The sequence below is a fragment of the Diceros bicornis genome, chromosome X (genome assembly GCF_020826845.1).
Source record: "Diceros bicornis minor isolate mBicDic1 chromosome X, mDicBic1.mat.cur, whole genome shotgun sequence".
Lineage (NCBI taxonomy): Eukaryota > Metazoa > Chordata > Mammalia > Perissodactyla > Rhinocerotidae > Diceros > Diceros bicornis.
Window position 1 is genome coordinate 123,199,535 of NC_080781.1, and position 17,878 is coordinate 123,217,412.

The 17,878-nt window shown below is 47.1% G+C and overlaps 1 protein-coding gene across 2 annotated transcripts; it reads left to right on the forward strand.

Annotated features, from left to right (window-relative positions):
• Positions 1-2,428: 2,428 nt before the first annotated feature.
• On the forward strand, positions 2,429-15,884 carry LOC131401461 (zinc finger protein 449-like). 2 transcript variants are annotated; one of them, XM_058536806.1, is made up of 5 exons: positions 2,484-2,538; positions 4,959-5,408; positions 7,068-7,272; positions 13,755-13,871; positions 14,126-15,884. In XM_058536806.1, exons 2-5 carry the CDS (start codon positions 5,055-5,057, stop codon positions 14,839-14,841), a joined length of 1,392 nt encoding a protein of 463 aa, XP_058392789.1. In that variant the 5' UTR covers positions 2,484-2,538; positions 4,959-5,054; the 3' UTR covers positions 14,842-15,884. The 2 variants fall into 2 exon arrangements, with proteins under 2 accessions (XP_058392790.1, XP_058392789.1); XM_058536807.1 differs by lacking the exon at positions 4,959-5,408 and having other exon boundaries at positions 2,429-2,538.
• The last annotated feature ends 1,994 nt before the right edge of the window (positions 15,885-17,878 follow it).

The window sequence follows — 17,878 nt, forward strand, 5'->3', positions numbered from 1 at the left end:
AATATGCAAAAGCACTTGTGATTAAAAGAAGCAAAGTGGGTCTGCATGTGCCCATGCCCAGGTACTCTGGTGTGTGTTTTTGTGGCTTGCTGATGATGGAAGGCAATGCAAAGACAAGGCCTGTGAGGCAGGAGGCCCCAGCCCTAACCTAACATAATGATGCCCCTGTGCTTCCACAGCAATCATTTTCTGGTGACGTGATACCTTTTCCCTCTTACCCCCTCCTCCTTCCATTAAACAAAAGGCCCACAACACCGTGAAAACTCACTCTGATGAGAACATGAGAGTTTACCAGCACAATCAGCAAAGCTTTGCTTCTGATGGGTGCAATATTAAATCTTTTTTGGTCCATCTGAGACTCTCCAAAAATACCTCTCATCTTGAAAAATGCCTTCACTTGATTGTACCTAAAAACATAAAAAATGAATAAAAAAGTGATGTTATGGATTTTTGTTGGCACAGAAAAAAGTTCTCAATATATATAATACTTTAGAAATGTCATTAATCACTGTAATGTCATTTTTGGGAAAATCAACATTGAAAACAGAGCTATATCATCTATTTGTGTATAAACCCAGAGAAAAATGTCTACGAGGAAACACTCCAAAATGCCAACAGTGGTTAACATGTGGTGGCAGATTATGGATGATTTTCATTTTCTTCACATAAAATTTTTCTAACTTGTATACAATTAACATGTACTATTGGTTTAATAGAATTTACAGTCCTCTCTATGACTGTTTCACCTTTTCCCTTTAATTTCCATCTCTTTCCTAATGCCCTAATGCAGTAGTTACCTTTTCTCACAACATCTTGTCTTATTCTCCAGTGTGTTTACCACTTTTTCATGGATGTCTTTCCCTTATTTTATTGTACTCTGCACTTTGAATTTTAAAAAAATCTACATTTACTGCTTGTGGAGTCTTCATCTCGAAACTGAGATAAGCCCAAAATGCTTTTCTGGGTTACTGTTCAGTGTATACGGAAAACACACTTCCTCCTGTGTGTTTCTCCTTTACTACCCACACAGAACACTTCATTTCTGACACTGCTGGTCACCAAACGTGTGGGATTTTTTTCCCATACCAAGCAATTCTCTGTGACACCACCTGGGTGTCCCATAATTCAATTAAATTCTGACACTATCTATCTGGAGATAGCGACAGATCCCACAAGTTAAGGGCTCATCCTACAAGACTGCCCCCACTTCATACACCAGTCCCAAGTCCCAGGTTGTGACCTGTATTTCTGACCTCTGGGTCTCAACTGGGGTTCCCACAATTGCCTCCTTGGGTTCGATAATTTGCTACAATGGCTCACAGAACTCAGGAAAACACTTATGTTTACCAGTTTATTATAAAAGATATAATAAAGGATACAAATGAACAGCCAGATGAAGACATACAGAAGGCAAGGTCTGGCGGAAGGAGCATGGAGCTTCCCTGCCCTCTCTGGGTGCACCACTGTCCCAGCACCTCCATATGTTCACCAACCTGGAAGCTCTCGGAACCCCGTACCTTTGGATTTTTATGGAGGCTTCATTTTTATGGAGACTGCATGTACCTTCTCTCCTTCCCAGAGGATGGATGGTGAGACTGAACATTCCAAACTTCTAATCATGCTGGTCTTTCTGGTGACCAGCCCCCATCCAGGAGCCCACCCAGAGTCACCTCATTAGAACACAAGACACTCCTATCACCCAGGAAATTCCAAGGGATTTAGGAGCTCCGTGTCAGGAACCAGAGTCAAAGATCAAATATCACAACGAAAGATGCTCCTCGTGTTCTTATCACTTAGGACATTACAAGTTTTAGGAGCTCTGTGCCAGGAACTGGAGGCAGAGACCAATATATATATTTTCTATTATTTTACATTCACTCTGTATTATATATTTGAAAGTAATGAAAACACATTCAATAAATTCAAGTGACTTCAAAACCCAATGTCTATCTCCACTAAAAATAGCATTGCATTCAGTTGAAATGATGATAGCCAAATACTTTTGTCCTTGAAACTCCTTTACCAATCCAACCTTTATATCATGAGATCAATGCTTTGCTAAAGAATTCTAATTTTCTCCGCCTTTGAAACAGACAAAACCAAAAGAGATTACAGATAGAATGTCACAAGTCTGGCCAATTATTTTTACATATAATAGTGTAAACCAAATATTAACAAATTGTACAATTCTATACCACATTCCTCTAAAATGTCATCAATCATAAAACAAATCCTGATTTTGAACATGTCACACCAGAGAAGAGGTCAATGCATATCAGGATGGTAATCTTTCACGTGGAAAAAGTCCTCCATCTCCCTAAAGTCCGCCTCCCGCACCACCACCCCCACTCCCCCGCCCCCACGCTCCTCTTGGCCTCGGGCTGAAATTGTACTTGGAGCAGACCCTGTTCGCCCCGCCCAGGCGCCGCGGGTTAGAAAATGCGGGCTCTGCCTTGCCTTGGTGAGGTCAAAGCGAGTCCAGACGTCGGTACCAGGACCCAGCACGGGACAGCTTGGAGGGCCGGGAACGCGGAGGCGGTGAGTCCCCGAGCGTCGGGAGGCACGGACGCCCGTGGGCGCGGGCAGCGGGGCTCCCTGGGACGCCTCGGGCTGCGGGACTGGCCGCCTCCCGCGCTGACCGGGCGGCGAGCGGGGGGGGGGGGGGGGCGGGGGGCCGCTGTCCGTCCCTGGGGCGCGGGCGCGGGCAGCGGGGCTCCCGCTCTGGCCAGGGTGGCGGGAACTGACCGCCTCGCCCCGTGACTAGGTGGCGGGCGCGGGGAGGAGAGGCGCGCACGAGCCCCGCCCGTCCGTGGGCGCGGGAAGGGCAGGAGCGGCGGCCCGGGTGCGTCCACGAGACGCGCGCGCAGTGGCGCGGCGCCCTTCGCACCCGAGGCCGCGGGAACCGGTCGCCGACAGCCCCGACGCGGGCTTCCCGCGCGAGGAGGAGCCGCCGGCAGCGCGCCTCTGTCCTTCCACCGGGCGCGGGCGCGGGGAGGAAGGCTGGGCAGCAGACCCCTGTCCCGCCCGGGTCCCGGGCGCCGCTCCCTGCGCTCAGGTACAGCTTTCGCGAGAGTTCTGCAGGGCTGGGAGCGCCCCTCACGGCGACGGAACATCCTCGCCAGGGAGTGCTCGGGGCCGCGCGGTGCCCCCGCATCCGGTTTTACACCGTCTTTTAGACGTTTTAGGGACTTGTCCCTCTTGTCTTTCCCCGAGTGCCCTCTTTTCACACCCCTCTTTATCCACGGGCCCCGTGAGCGCTGCTTCATTCAGGAGGGTTTGGGGAGAAGCCATCAGCCCCGAGGTGGAGTGAGGTTTTCTCTGGAGGCGCCGATGGAGGGAGACCCGGAGGATCAGGTCGATTCCCCGGTAGAGCTGGTGGAAGGTTTGGGTCAGGCAGGGGAGGGCTGCCCAGCTGTGAGGCTGGAGGGGTTAACGGTGGGTCCACAGCCAAAACCGGCACTGTTCCTGGATGCCCTCCAGCCACGGTCAGGTGCCTGGGCGGAGGAAAGAGAAGCTTCCCAGGAATGAGTCCTCAGGAGCAATCACCTTGCTTGAGCGCTTCCTCTGTGCCGGGCATGCTGCTGTCCGATTTCCATGCGACTGATCCACCGCAGGAAATTTTGTGAAATAGATGCTATGATTATTCTCATGTTACAGACAGAAGCCCTGGGTGGCAGGGTCACACAGCTAGCAGGTTGTCACACCTCCATGGGTCTGCCGCTCAAGTCCAGGCTGCCATCGAAATAAAGGGTGATATGGGAACAGTGTCCATTTGGGATGACTTGGTGGGAAGAGTCCTGAGTACTCTTTTCTTGATCCCCTCCAGGAAAGAGGACAGGTACGTGAGCCATGTCGGCGAATACGGGGAGAGAGGACCCATAGGGCGTGGGCGGGTCTTGGTCTTGAGACTTGTGGAGACATGTATGTGACCGCCTCTGTGACCTCAGAGACTGCACTAAGAACGCTTGGATGTTTGCAGACATGAGCATGGCAGGAATCTGTGGAGTCTATCACCACTTCCTGTGGCATTTGCTGTGTGACCTGGGACTAGTTATTCAGTCCTCCTAAGCCTCAAACCTCAGTCCCCTCGTCTGTATTCAGGGCATAGTGCTAGTACCCTCCTCCTAACCCTGGCGGAGGGCTCAGTGAACTAATATACGTGGGAGGCTTAGAACAGCTCCTGGCTCACAGCCTGATGGATGTGAGAAATGTCGTTCGTTACTAATGCAGACCAGGGTCATGATGGCCTGCCCCGCTGCAGTGTATTTTTCTCATGAGAAAGCCACTTGGAAGGCCACAGCGGGATGAAGGACATGGTGATGTTGGCTGAACCACACACACCTCGAGTGGAGAAGAATGGGGGGTTGAGGATTTGCTGCCTTTGCAAGGCATGGCTCTAGCTGAGATGCTGTGGTTGCAGGAGACTAAGGGTTCCTCAAAGCTAGATGGGCGTCCGGGGTTATTCACCAGTGTTATACGTATGGCTCCTCCACTTCTTTTGTGGCCTCCCTGTATTCAGAAACACGAGACAGCCCGTCTTAGACTGGGAGTGGGGTTACAGGCCTGCAGCGGCATGGTGGGTTCTCCTTCAGGGCGGGGGTTCTTAGCCTTGGTTGGTGGAATTCTAGAGCAGAGCTGTAGATGTCTATTGAGGACTTGAAATGTGGCTGGGAGCTGCAATTTTTATTTTAATTCTGACTTAAATGTCCACATGGGTGTAGTGGCTACCATATTGGACAGCACAGTTCTAGAGGGCCTGTGAATGCACTTGGACATTTTATAAACCTTTTGGTTTTTCTCGGAAGTGAGTTCATGGCTTTTATCAGATTCTCAAAACCACCGAAAAATTTACAATCTGCTACTTTAGGGCTTTGGTGAAAAGTAACCAATTAAGAAAGCCTAAGTATGCCCTCTGGTAACCACTGTGTTTCTCCTCTCTCATTTGGTCCTGTCCTCAGCTGTAGGTGGCTCCCCGCCCCACAATTACACAAAAAAAACCAATTGGGATCTGAGACTTCAGGCCCAGATACATTGTACACTGCTGGAAGGGGGCGATGGCTGTGGCCCTGGGGTGTGCAATCCAGGCCTCCTTGAATCAAGGCTCAGTGTTTCAAGAACATGGTACCGACTGTGAAGTCTTCCGCCAGCGCTTCAGGCAGTTTCAGTACAAAGAAGCGGCCGGGCCTCATGAAGCTTTCAACAAACTCTGGGAGCTCTGCTGTCAGTGGCTGAAGCCAAAGATGCGTTCTAAGGAACAAATTCTGGAGCTGCTAGTGTTGGAGCAATTCCTAACCATTCTGCCCACGGAGATAGAGACCTGGGTGAGGCCATTCGGCCTACAAAATAGAGAAATAATTTTGGCACTGATAGAATTCTTACAGACAGAATCTGAGATACCAGAGCAGCAGGTGAGAAAAGAGTTTGGGATCTTGGTAATTAGACCAAAAGAAGAAGCAGAGGCAGCTGGGCCTAGACCAGGGTTTGTCTCTGTGTCATTCTTCAGCTCTAAGATTTCTCCATGGGCCTTTTCATTTTTCTCTTCTCCTGGAATCAGCATGTATGGGTCAGTGGTTCTCATCCTTATCATACCCAATCCCCTTGTATAAAAAATATTGTGTAATGTCTCCTTAAATGTACTTAAATGAAATTCATAAGTAACATAAGCTACAGACATTCATCCATCAAAAACACCAATGTTATCCTCTAGGGTCTGCAGGTCAGATGCAGCCACGGCCGGTTTTTCTACGCCCCATGAGCTAATAATGTTTTTTTTAGCTACTAAGAGGTCATTTAAAAAAAAAGAGGAAGAAGGAGAATAAATGAGATACCGAATGTGGCTCACAAAGCCTTAAATATTTACTCTCTGGCTCTTTACAAAAAAGTTTGCCAGCCCTAAGTCAAGTAGAGTCTAGAAGGGATATAAAGGAAAAGGAATGTGGTTTAGTATAAACTAATAAGCATCTCAGCACGCACATGTTGGGCTGGACCACACCAGAGAACCTCATGAAGTTGTCTGAGGGTCGCCTCTGCATAGACTCCCCGTGAAGGCCACAGCTGGAAAGTCACGCTGACGCAGCTCAGACACTGTGAGCGGTGTTGCTGCTGGTCCTATGATCTTCCAAAGTGGCAACCAAGTCTTGGTTAAATCTGAACAGTAGGTAGTATAGTCTTTCTTTGATTTCCAAAGTAGTGCTTTCCTAGAAAATTCAAGTCATGCTAAAATATGGAAAAATACTTTGTTTTTATATGACCTACAAGATGAGGTTGTAAGTTCTTGACGGGTTCTTTTTACCTACTTAAATGTATGAGGGGGACATTCCAAAATTGCTTGGAAGGTGGAACAATTCTGCACTATTAATTGTATGTACTCCCATCTGTGCCCACTAAATTCTGATAGCCACCACATGCCATCATATCCAAAGCATCCCATGGGGACAGTGGCACTGCCCTCTGTTCAGAACCACCGAGTGAAACCTCTTTGGGGCTGAGCCCAGGGCAGATCTTTGGGAGAAGGGAGGAAGGGCTTCTGGTTGGGCGTTAGGGGCTCTGCAGTGTCGTGTGCTGATGGGGCTCTGCAGTTAGCCTGCCTGAACAGGACTCTTCCAAAGTTTCCTGTCTCCCTAGGATGGAATGAATTTACGGTTTCCCTTCCTTTCTTTGTCTTCTTGTTTGGCTTACTATATAAGATTTCATCTTTCTATGGTCTAATCGTGCACTGCCCAGTACAGAAGCCACCAGCCAAGTGTGGCTCTTGAGCACTAGAAATGTGGCTAGTCCAAATGGAGATATGCTGCAAGTTTATACTTTTTTATAATGCACGCCACATTCAGAAGACTGCATATGAAAAAAGTGGGTTAAATATGTGATTAATATTGATTATATTCTGAAATTATGACATATTAGATATATTGGGTTAAATAATGCATATTATTAAGATTGACTTCACCTATTTCTTTTTTTTTTGTATGGCCACCGGAAAATTTAAAATGAGATGGGTGGCTCGCATTATATTGCTGCTAGGCAGTGCTGGTCTAGACTTGAGAGTGATGGTTCTGGCATTTCCCCAGATCGACAGGCAGGAAATGCTCTTGGAAGAACTGGCACCAGTGGGGACAGCACACATGCCACCAGACATCCACCTGGAGTCACCCCCACTCCAAGTCATGGGACCTGCCCCCGAGGCCCCAGTGGCAGAGGCGTGGATCCCACAGCCAGGGCCGCAGGAGCTGAGCTACGGTGCTGCTGGGGAGTGCCAGCCCTTCCTGGACCCTGGTAAGGCAAGGGCTTTGTTTCCTTTCTCTGCTTTCTGCTTTGAGAGCTCAAGAGCTCTCCAGGGTTGGGGTTGGGTTAGAAACACCGATTACCTAATGGAAACTGACCAGTCTGACAAAGAGTGGGAGGAGGGACTGTCTCTCTGGGAATGGCAGAAACAAAGCACGCTAGATAGAACAGGATTAAAACCCCCCTCTGCTAATGACCCTGCTCGGGAGACTTGACCAAGACTGTTATACAGGAAAACTATGGAGTTTGGATACTCTGGATAAGGACTGATTTCCCCAGCAGTTTTAATCAACGGATCTGTGATGCTGTGGGGCCCAAGAGCCTCAGTTGCTTTTATGGCATAAGACTCTCATTCAAAGTTGATGTTTATTAATATCCTCACCTCAGATCCTTTCAGAGGATTTAATTACCACAGTATAAAGGCAATACCTATTTCATTTGATCAAACCCTAGAGTAGTGTTTCTTCAGGTGTAGTGAGCAGATTGTCCCTATCAGGATCACCTGGGGTGCATTGTTTTTTTTTTTTGTGAGGAAGATTAGCCCTGTGCTAACAACCGATGACAGTCCTCCTCTTTTTGCTGAGGAAGACTGGCCCTGGGCTACATCCGTGTCCATCTTCCTCTACTTTATATGGGACGCCGCCACAGCACGGCTTTACAAGCGGTGCGTCCGTGTGCCCCCGGGATCTGAACCTGCAAACTCTCAGGCTGCCACAGCGGAGCGCACCAGGCCGGCCCCCCTGGGGTGCATTTTTAACAGGCTCTCCAGGTGAGTGCTGTACATACTGAAGTTTGAGAACCACTGCACCGGACACTACAGGGGTTACTACTAGAAGGATAAAAGTCCAGGTGGGCCGCGTAGCTGTTGTGTTCCTCTGTTTCACCTCCTTTGGGGATATTCTTATGTTGCCACCAACGATCCCTGTCTCTACCCAACACCCTCCAAGCACTCCCCCCCAATCCCCGCCCATTAAAGCTTTGGCCCGAGGGTGGCCAGAACCTCTGTCCTAACTCTCTCAGGCACAGCTTCGACATGTTGGTACTTTCAAGACACTGAGAAAACGAAAGAGACATAAAACATGAACATATCGAGAACAGTCTAAGTTACAAACTATAGATGCCTGGTCGATCTCTAACTAGCTCAGTGCCAGGACTTAGCAACCATGTCCCTTTCCACATCCTAACATTCATTCATTCAACCAATATACACGAGCACCTATTAAGAGCCAGGCACTGTGCCAGGCCCTGGGGATCCAGCAGGACACAGGCAGAAGATCAGTCCCAGGTGTCCTGGATCTTCAACTCCTGTGGACCATTTACATATGTAAATAGGACTGTAGGTACCATATGCGATGTAAATAGGACTGTGAAATGATATGTTGGAGGGAGTAGGATGCTATCAGAGCCCAGAGGAGGGCCACCTAACCAGCTTTTGGCAGAGAGGGAAGATGTCCTGAGAGGGGAAGGGGGATCTGCGTTGAAACCTACAGGATGAATTGGAGTAAGCCTGCTGAGTGCTGGAAGTGGGGAGGGGAGAGGGCTCTGGGCAGAATGGACGGCATGTGCAAAGGCTCGGAGGGATAGAGAGCTTGGCATATATGAAGAGCTCCTGCTGCAGTGTGAGGGGTGCAGAGGAGGAGCAGAGGAGCCAGAGTGGCCAGAGGAGCCAGCCTCAAAGAGGCTGGAGAGAGAAGCAGGGGCCTGGATCCTGAAGAACTTTGTCAGCCTTGCTGAGAAGTTGTGCTTTATTGTCAGGGCAGTAGGGGACCACTGGATGTTCTTAAGTAGGGGAGTGATATACACAGACTTGGATTTTACCTGACCACTCTGGCTCCAATAGGAATGGGTAGGACTGGAAGCAGGGACACCATTTGGGAGGTTGTGCAATCATTAGGTGATAAACGATGATTTTCTAAACTAGGGTCATGTTGGTGATGATGGAGTGGAAAAAAGGGACTTATTCAAAAGATATTTACCTGTGTAAAATATAGGACTTGGTGATTGACTGGGCATTGGGTGATGAAGAAGAAAGTGTTAAGAATGGTATCTAGGTTTCTGGCCAGTGAGCCGAGTAGATGGCAATGTTTGTCGCTGACATAGACAACACAAAAAGAGGATCAGATTTGGTGGGTCATAGTGAGTTTAGATTTGAACATGAGGAATTTGAGATGCCTATGGGTCTCCAGGTAGAAATGGCCAGTGTGGAATGGGAGCTCAGGAGAGAGGTCGGGGTTTGAGACAGAGATGTGCAAGCCAGAGGTTTAGAGAAGGTCATGGAATTTTTGAGGTTTTTCCGGGATTATATAGTATGGGAAAGCACAAGGTCCTCTGGGCAGACCCTGGGGTCTGAAAAGATCATTCTATATGAATTCAAAGATTGTCAAACTTTCAGTTACCTTACCTGGGTTCCTTGCTTTCCAGTGTTCTCTCTAGCCAGATGAGAACAGATACCCTAGACACTTCGACCCATTTGATCTTGAAGCCAATAGATATTCTAGCTCTGGTGCTTACCTATTGCTGTTTTTTTTCATTTCTTCTGGTTTCCATTCTGAGCACAATCTCATCTCCAGGTGTCTGGCTGGCTGTGAAGGACACGCGTGAGTCTCCACCTCTCCTTGCAGAGAATGGCTTGGTCCCTTCCAGACCAACAATAGGACCATATGTTATCTGTGCAATGCCACCACCCCATAGAATTCAACTGATATTGTTCCAGTGTGGGTGTTTGGTGATGAATTTGTCCCCCTTTCTGCATTTAGTCAATTTGTCCAGGTACCATATTTTGTAGCTTACTCTAGCGAGTGCTGGGCATGTAAAAGACATGAACTCTGTCTTGGTTTTAACAGAGGTGACAAAGAGGAAAAACCCATAAGTACATACGGTGTATCTGCAGTGGTCAAATTGGAACTATGTAAAATAATGTCATTTATATACCAATCTTTTTTTGATTTTTTAATTTATTTTTTATTTTTGGTGAGGAAGATTTGCCCTGAGCTAACACCCATTGGCAATCTTCCATTTTTTTTTGCTTAAGGAAGATTAGCCCTGAGCTAACATCTGCACCAATCTCCCTCTATGCCTCCACAGCATGGCTGATGAGTGGAGTAGGTCCGTGCCCAGGATCCAAACCTGTGAACCCGGGCCGCTGAAGCAGAGCATATGGAACTTGAACCTCTCAGCCGGGACCAGCCCCATATGCCAATCTTTACCTTACCTAAATCTCTGAGTGTTAACAAGTTTTTGAAAATTTATTTTTGTGTGTATGCCTGCAACAAGTGGCAGAACCCAGCCAGTCACGTTAATTCTAAATCTTCTGCATATGCATTGCCATTTCCTGTGTTCACTTGCTCCTCTTGGCAACAGTGCCAGGTACAAAGATCACATACGATGCCGAGCAGCCATATTGCTCTTGGTTGTAATACTTTACTCTCTGAAGCCCAGGAAAGTCCAGTGTATTTAACAAGGGAGAGAGATAATGAATTAAACAAGAAAAGTATTCCAAATAGGAGGAGAGGAAACTACCCCTTTCTCATCACTGTTTAAAGTGATATAATATGCTTTGTCCTACTGACTGGAAGGTCCCATGCCTACCTCCTAGTCACCCAAATCCCATCCTCCTTACCACTTGTAGAGGGTCTGAGGTGTCTGGGGGCTGACCAATGAAAAAGATATGACCAGGAGGTGGCAGTAGCACGTACAAGTTTTGTTGGGCAACTCATCGTCAGGTTTGCTTGTAGGGGAAGTCAAGGGTCAGAAGTGGGAGAGGACAAGGGAACTCCCCAGGGAGTGAGGATTCAGAGAGGGGGCTTACCCATCTAGGTGATGTCACTGCCCAGTAGCACGACAGAGAGTCTATGGGTCAGATAAGTCCACAGGGCAGCAGTGGTTGGGGGACATATAACCACAAGGCTCCATCTTCAATGGCTAGCAGGTGTGGGGTGAGGTTTTCTGGAGTATGCAAAGCAGGCAGGCTCTAAATGGTCAAAAATCTGCTTCTGGGGGGTAATTTTTAAATAATGGGATGTGTGAGAATTTGAGTTTGGCACTGGCGGGCTTCTGAGCTAAGGAGTTGCAGCCTGTGGTGAAGGAATGGACAACCTAGGGGCCAATACAAAGAAGGCTTGTTCATACCCTCCGGCTCATTTGTAGAACAACCTCTCCGGTGGTTACTGTGGCAACACAGACTGGCTGGTGTTGAGAGTACAGAGAAGAAGAGTCCCTAGAGAGAAGCAGGCATAGAGGCAAGACTTCTGACTGCCATTCAGCGTTGACCAAAAACCCTAGAGCCAAGCTATAAAACACACAGTGAGCATCCTTCTGTGGGCATGTGTCGACAGGACAAATTTCTAGAATAGAAATGACTGGTTAGTGGGCACATGCATTTAAAACTTTAATAGATGTGGTCCAGTGTCCTCCAAAATTATTGTACCAATTTACCCTCCCACCACAGTGCATGAAAGTGCTAGTTTCTGCTGGCCTTCACTCACTCTGTGTACCTTCAAATGGTTTAAGCCTTGCCTTATGATGAGCGCCCTGGCTGTTTTCCCCATGTTGGCAGACAGAAGGAGGGCTGATATCTGTGAAGACCTTTTTTCATAAGTGTCAAGTTCATTCAGCATTCCTGATGCTGTTCTATGGAATGTATGAGAGTAGAGATGGGAACTGAGGTCAGAAGGGTGGGAGATGGGACGAAGGGAAATGGTGAGAGGCCTTAGCTGACATGGGCTGTGAGCATAGGATGGGGGATGCAAACTGGTGATGGTGTCAGAAGCAGGGCTTTGAGAGTCCAGGAAGCAGAGGCTAAGTGCACTGAGGACAAGGATCTGAGTGTCACACAGGGTGATGGAGTGTGTGGGGGGGTAGATAGTTAGGAAGTGCATGAGGTTAACATCCAGGAGGAAGCTCAAGGTTGGGCCAGCCTCTTTGAAAGCAGGCACCAAGGGGTACTATGCCAGGACGAGGAACTGAGGTGAAAGTTCTCAGGCCTCTGCTTTGGTGCTGCACAGAAAGGAGCAGCTGGACTGACGGCAAGTGCATGAGGCACAGGGGCCTGGTAGCGATACTCTTGGCCTTAGTTCTCTTGCGTGCTGGATTCTGCCTCCAGGGCTGCTCTCAATCCCTGACTAGTCACATCTTTAGCTCCCTTCTACCCAAGGGGCAGGTGTCTGAGGTGGTTTCAAAGTGACCCATGAAGAAATGTACAGCCTTCCAGTCCACGGTCTACATATGGAATGGGAACTGCCATATGAACACTTCCTGCCATTCTGGACTGCTTTTCATGTCTCTCTTGTGGGGATGTCCTGGGCCTCCAGGGTTCTGCCACCCTAAGACTGTGCCACTCTCCATCCCCTACCCTTTACTTAGCTCCCCTTGAACTTGACAGCAGCTTTCCTTTGATCCAGGGTCTCCAGTTTATTTGACCTGGGTCTCATTACCCCCTCATCCCAACCTTAGCTTTGAAACTGAAGCATAAACAAAATGGGAGTTTAAACAGCTTTTTAAATTCTCTTCATCTGAAAATATATGGCCTTTTCTCCATCAAAATATGAAATAAGATCTTTTAGTCGACTTCCTATGCCTTGATATAATGTTCTGAATTTTCAGTTTTCCTTTGGATTAACATTAGCCAAACTAACTTGCTAATGTCATTTTACTAATGCCAATATTTAAACATCATCCTGCATTTCAATCTCAAATGAGCCATTTCCAACCCACATTTTCTGGCAGACCCATAAACTTGGCCAGAGCTGAGGAAGCCTAGGAAGGGGCCTGGAAAGTGGATGCAAATTACAGCGGTTCTTAGTGAGAAGAGGGATGATAGGACTTAGGGGGACAGGGAGTGCAGAAACTTCTCCTGGTTGTCCTTAGATTGACTGTTGGATGGCTATTTGGGTTAATTTAAAGAGAATCCACTTCTAGACTTCAGCTGAAAAAACATAGAGAATATTTTTGCTTGTTGCCAACCTAATTTCATTACCATTTTAATTTGATTATGTTCAACTGAAATTATTCCAGTGAGCAGTTTCATAACTCCCACTGGGGCCTCTCTCTTTGTCCACCTCGTGGTCAATAAGAAAGTGTTTCTCAGTTTTCATATGCTAGCACTGTAAGAAGATGGACTTATGTCCTGACTCTCACCTGAATAACTCCATTCTCAGAACAGATGTGGAGCTCCTCAGTGCATTGACTTCACCCCAGAATTGATTCACTCTCCTTCCACAGATTGGAGGAGAATAGCCTTAAACTGAGCACACTAGGATCTTCCCCTGCCCTCATTTTGTTTTGTTCTTGTCCTAAAAAACAAAACAAAACAAAACAAAAACAACTTGTCAGAAGGCTCCTGGAAGGGCAATGCTGACTGAGAAGGAAGTATGGAGGTATCGAGAGGCCACGTGACCAAGAAAGCCACCTGGACTCTGGAGAAAGAAACCTGTGGTGACTCAAACTGCCCTTCTCCCCATCTCTCCCATGGCCAGGATACCCACGACCAAAGCCTGACCAGAGGTGCCCAGTGGAGCAGAGACAAGAGCCACAGGTGAAGGAGCTACAGGATCCCAAGGAAGTGAAGCAACAATTACTTGACTCCAAGATAGGTAGGTGAGGGTTCTTCGTATGCTTGGGAAGAAAGAAAAGAAAAATTCACCTCAACCCCAGTACAGAGGTTTCGGATGCCCCTTGGGAGTTTCTATCTTCCCACTAGCTGTTGAGTGTAACACTTTTTAGTCCCTATGTCTCCATTCAGTGACATCTGCAATTTCTAGTCCTTCTCTCAAGTTTGGGATTGGGAGAGAAAATATGTCAAAGCAGTAACAACTGTAGAGTGTGTATCCATTTTCTGTTTCTTTAGATGGAAATGCACTTCTTGGTCCCAATTTACCCAAATACTCTGAACAGCTAAAACGTCACTTGGGAAACCCTGCAGAGCATCTACCCAGAGAGGGCACAAAGCCTGTCCGTGATCAGAACCCCGCTCTAGGAGAGACGGCTGAGAGCTCCCACCAGGACAACCCTCTCAGCCCCAGAGCCCATGAACAAAACGGTCCTGGAGAGAAACCACACCGATGTGTGCACTGTGGGAAAGGTTTTGCTAGCAAGAAGCTACTCAATGGGCACCTGAAAATTCATTTGGGAGAGCTCCCTCACAAGTGCCTTGAATGTGGGAAAGGGTTCCTTCGTCGATCAGACCTCTCCAGGCATCAGCGAATTCACACAGGGGAGACACCCTATGAATGCACCGTGTGTAACAAGCGCTTCACTCAGGGATCACACCTTAAATTGCACCAGAAAGCCTATTCTGAACAAGAAACATACCGATGCCCCGAGTGTAGGAAGAGTTTCTGTAATAGAACAAGTTTTATAAGACACCTGAAAACCCACACAGATGGAAAACCCCATAGATGTCACAGTTGTGGGAAGAGTTTTAGTCGACAGACAGATCTTACTTTGCACCAGAGAACACACACTGAAGAGAGACCGTTTATATGCGAGTATTGTGGGAAAAGCTATAGGCAGAGATCAAGCCTTATTTTTCATTTAAGAATCCATGCAAAGGAGAAGCCATAGAAGTAGTCATTGTTCTCCAAGGTTCATAAAGAAAGCAGGCCTTCAGATGCACCAAGCTGCTCACTTGAGAGTTCTCTGAGAATTTGCTGAGGGAAACTGCTCCTACACACACTGACACTAATTCCTAAAAGCCTCCACCTGCACTGGGCTGTCTGGGAAGAAGAGTTTTGTTTGAGCTCATTCATTAGAACAGCTTTGTGTTTTGCTGTGTTTAAAACCCATCTTCCAAGGCATGTAAATTCTAGAGTGTTCACCGACTCTTGCCATTATCCTAGATTTGATTTTTTTCTGCCTCAGCAAATCTTGTTTAATCATTACGATGAAAATGTCTTTGTCTCAGGCGGACCGCAGCATAGGTGTAACTAAGACACGTATGTATGTCGGCCTTCCTTTCAGATCTTGGGTCAGTATCCCAGTCAACAGGGATGTGCCCAGTTGACCCGTATCTATGCAACATTGTATTCCCGGGGAAATGGATATGCTCTTCCTGTTTCGTTCCCACTGACTAGTTGTTGGAGCACCGTGCAGATGCTGCCTTAACCGGGACAGGGAGCACTTCCCTTGACTCCCGTTTACACCACGTGTCAGAATCACTGTCTCCTGTGCAGTCATTGATATGTTTATGCATCATTTGAGCCTTTAACACAGTCCATTTTTGAAATGTGGAGCATTTCAAAAAGATATGGGCAAGGAAAAAGATGTCCAACTCAAAGTACTATGAAGGGCAGAGAACAGTACCCGCCACACAAGGGCTAGCAAGAGTGAATGGACTGTATTAGCATGGAGGCCCTTCCAATAAATATGGTATTTTCTTTATGTGTTTCTTGAAATGATGAAAGCATTGAAGGCTGTGAACTTTAAGTCTAGCTTTGGTCATATTCCACAAATCTTATACAATGCTTTTATTTATGATTTTGCAATTGTTTGTTATTGCAGTTTTCATTTTATTTCCTCTCTGCCCCAAGAGTTGGACAATGTCGATATTTTCCTGTCAGTTTTTGGTTATAATGCATATTCATTTAATAAATAAGGTTCATTCTGTTTCTGCTTTGAAGTTCATTTAGATTTTCTTGAAGCCTTATGTCCTAAGAGCATAGAGAAGAAGGGTTCCATTTGTAGGGCTCACAAATATCTACAGTATAATCTGGGGACTCAATGACTTTTGTGGCATCAGAAATATCCCTGTTGCTCATGAAGGGGCAGTGACACAGAGTGGATTGCCTTGCTCCCCATTCTGAATACCTGCATTCTTGTACTCTCCATTCCCTTCTTAAGAGGTTTTTTGGACTCATTTTATGGATGTTACATAGCAATTGTCAATAGCTGCCCGGCTATCGAGGCTGGCAGTGAAAGCAGGAAGCTGAAGGACCTAGGAGAGACCTGGCCTCTCCACACCAAGCTGAGAAAGCTCTCCCTCGGGATTCCATCGTGGTCTGTCCTCCTGAAAACAGAGAGGAGCTGCAGTGGGCACTCTGAGGTTTCTGCAACAGGCCCTCTTGAATCAACAGGGATTGTTTCACAGCATGCTGAGGAGGTTGTCTAGGCCAAAATCAAGGTAACATATGGGTGACTCAGCCCCCAAGTGGCTCACCATCAGGTGGGGGAGGAGATGTTACACTTTGCCCTCTTGCACCTGCAGTCACTGTGACGTTCGGAAGAGAACCAGTCTCGGTCACCTGCAGGAAACTGCATGATCTTTCCTCCTGAAACCCTGTCTCATTTCTAACCTTAGTGATATGAGCTGAATAATCTCATAATCAAAGTTCATCTTTAAGCCTGAGGCTTGGCTCTCTCCTTCCTGTCCTCCAGTCCTCTGTGACACACATGGAACAGAATGGGTTAAGAGCTCATCTCTTAGCTTCTCTTTAGCATCTGTGCTGAGTTTACTCAACCCCAATTATCAGATGGTAACAACTGGGATTGGGGGTGGGGGGTGGATTCCATTCCAGTTTTTGCTGTCAGACAGGACTTCTCAGAGGTCTAGCACAGGCCAGGTCCACATTATTAAGGTGTTAATGATCTTGAATAATAAACTATTACAAACATTGATATATTTTAAAGATTTATCTTTCCTCAGTGTCTGTAATACCCAACACAAGAATAGGAACATATGAATTACTGGAGATGATGTTAAAAAAAACTAAAATGGAGTCCCTTTCAAGAAGGTCAGACCACACCACTTGGCCCTGAGAGAAGCCTTTTTAGTCTAATTGGCATTGCATTTTATAGTAATTCTTCCTTTAGCCATCTCTTCCCAACTAGGTTCCCTTCCTAAAAAGGAGAGAGTGTAGAAGGCAAGCAGTGAAGGACAGGAGGCTCCTCATCTTAATCTGTGGTGGCAGGGGGAATACCTCCACTGCCACATCTCCTGAGACACTTCAGTTCACCCTGGGTGGCCTAGAGTTCCTTCTCTTAAGATGTAACTCTCAGGGTATCCCTCATGTGCTAAAGAGTCCTCCCAATACACCAAGGTAAGAAGAAAGAGTGAAGGAAGTCTATGACTCTTGTTACAAGTCTTCTCCTTTCAAGCTGAGAGCTGGTGACATTAGCATTGAGAAGTCTGCCAGAGGTTTACCAGATAGATGACGTTGACAAGCCTCCATATCTTGGTTTCTTTATTTGTTGTGGCGCTTTTAAAACACTGCTGCAAATGCTTTCCTATGGACCTGTGGCAGGCATTAAAAAATGCCCTCCCCAAAGATCTCCAAGCCCTAATCCCCAGAACCTGTTAATATGGTACCTTACATCACGAAAGGGACTTTGTATGTGTTAAGGATCTTCAGATGGAGAGAGTTTGCTGGATTATCCAGGTGGGTCCAATGTAGTCACAAGAGACCTCATGAGAGGGAGGCAAGAGGATCAGAGTGAATAGTAGGAGATGTGATGACAGATGCAAGAGGTTGGAGTAATGCCAGGAAGAGGCCATGAACCACGCAATGCAGGTGTCCTTGGGAAGCTGAAAAGGGTGAAGAAATATTTTCTCCCCTCTAGCCTCCAGCAGGAACTTGGCCCAGCAGGCAACTTGATTTTAGACCTC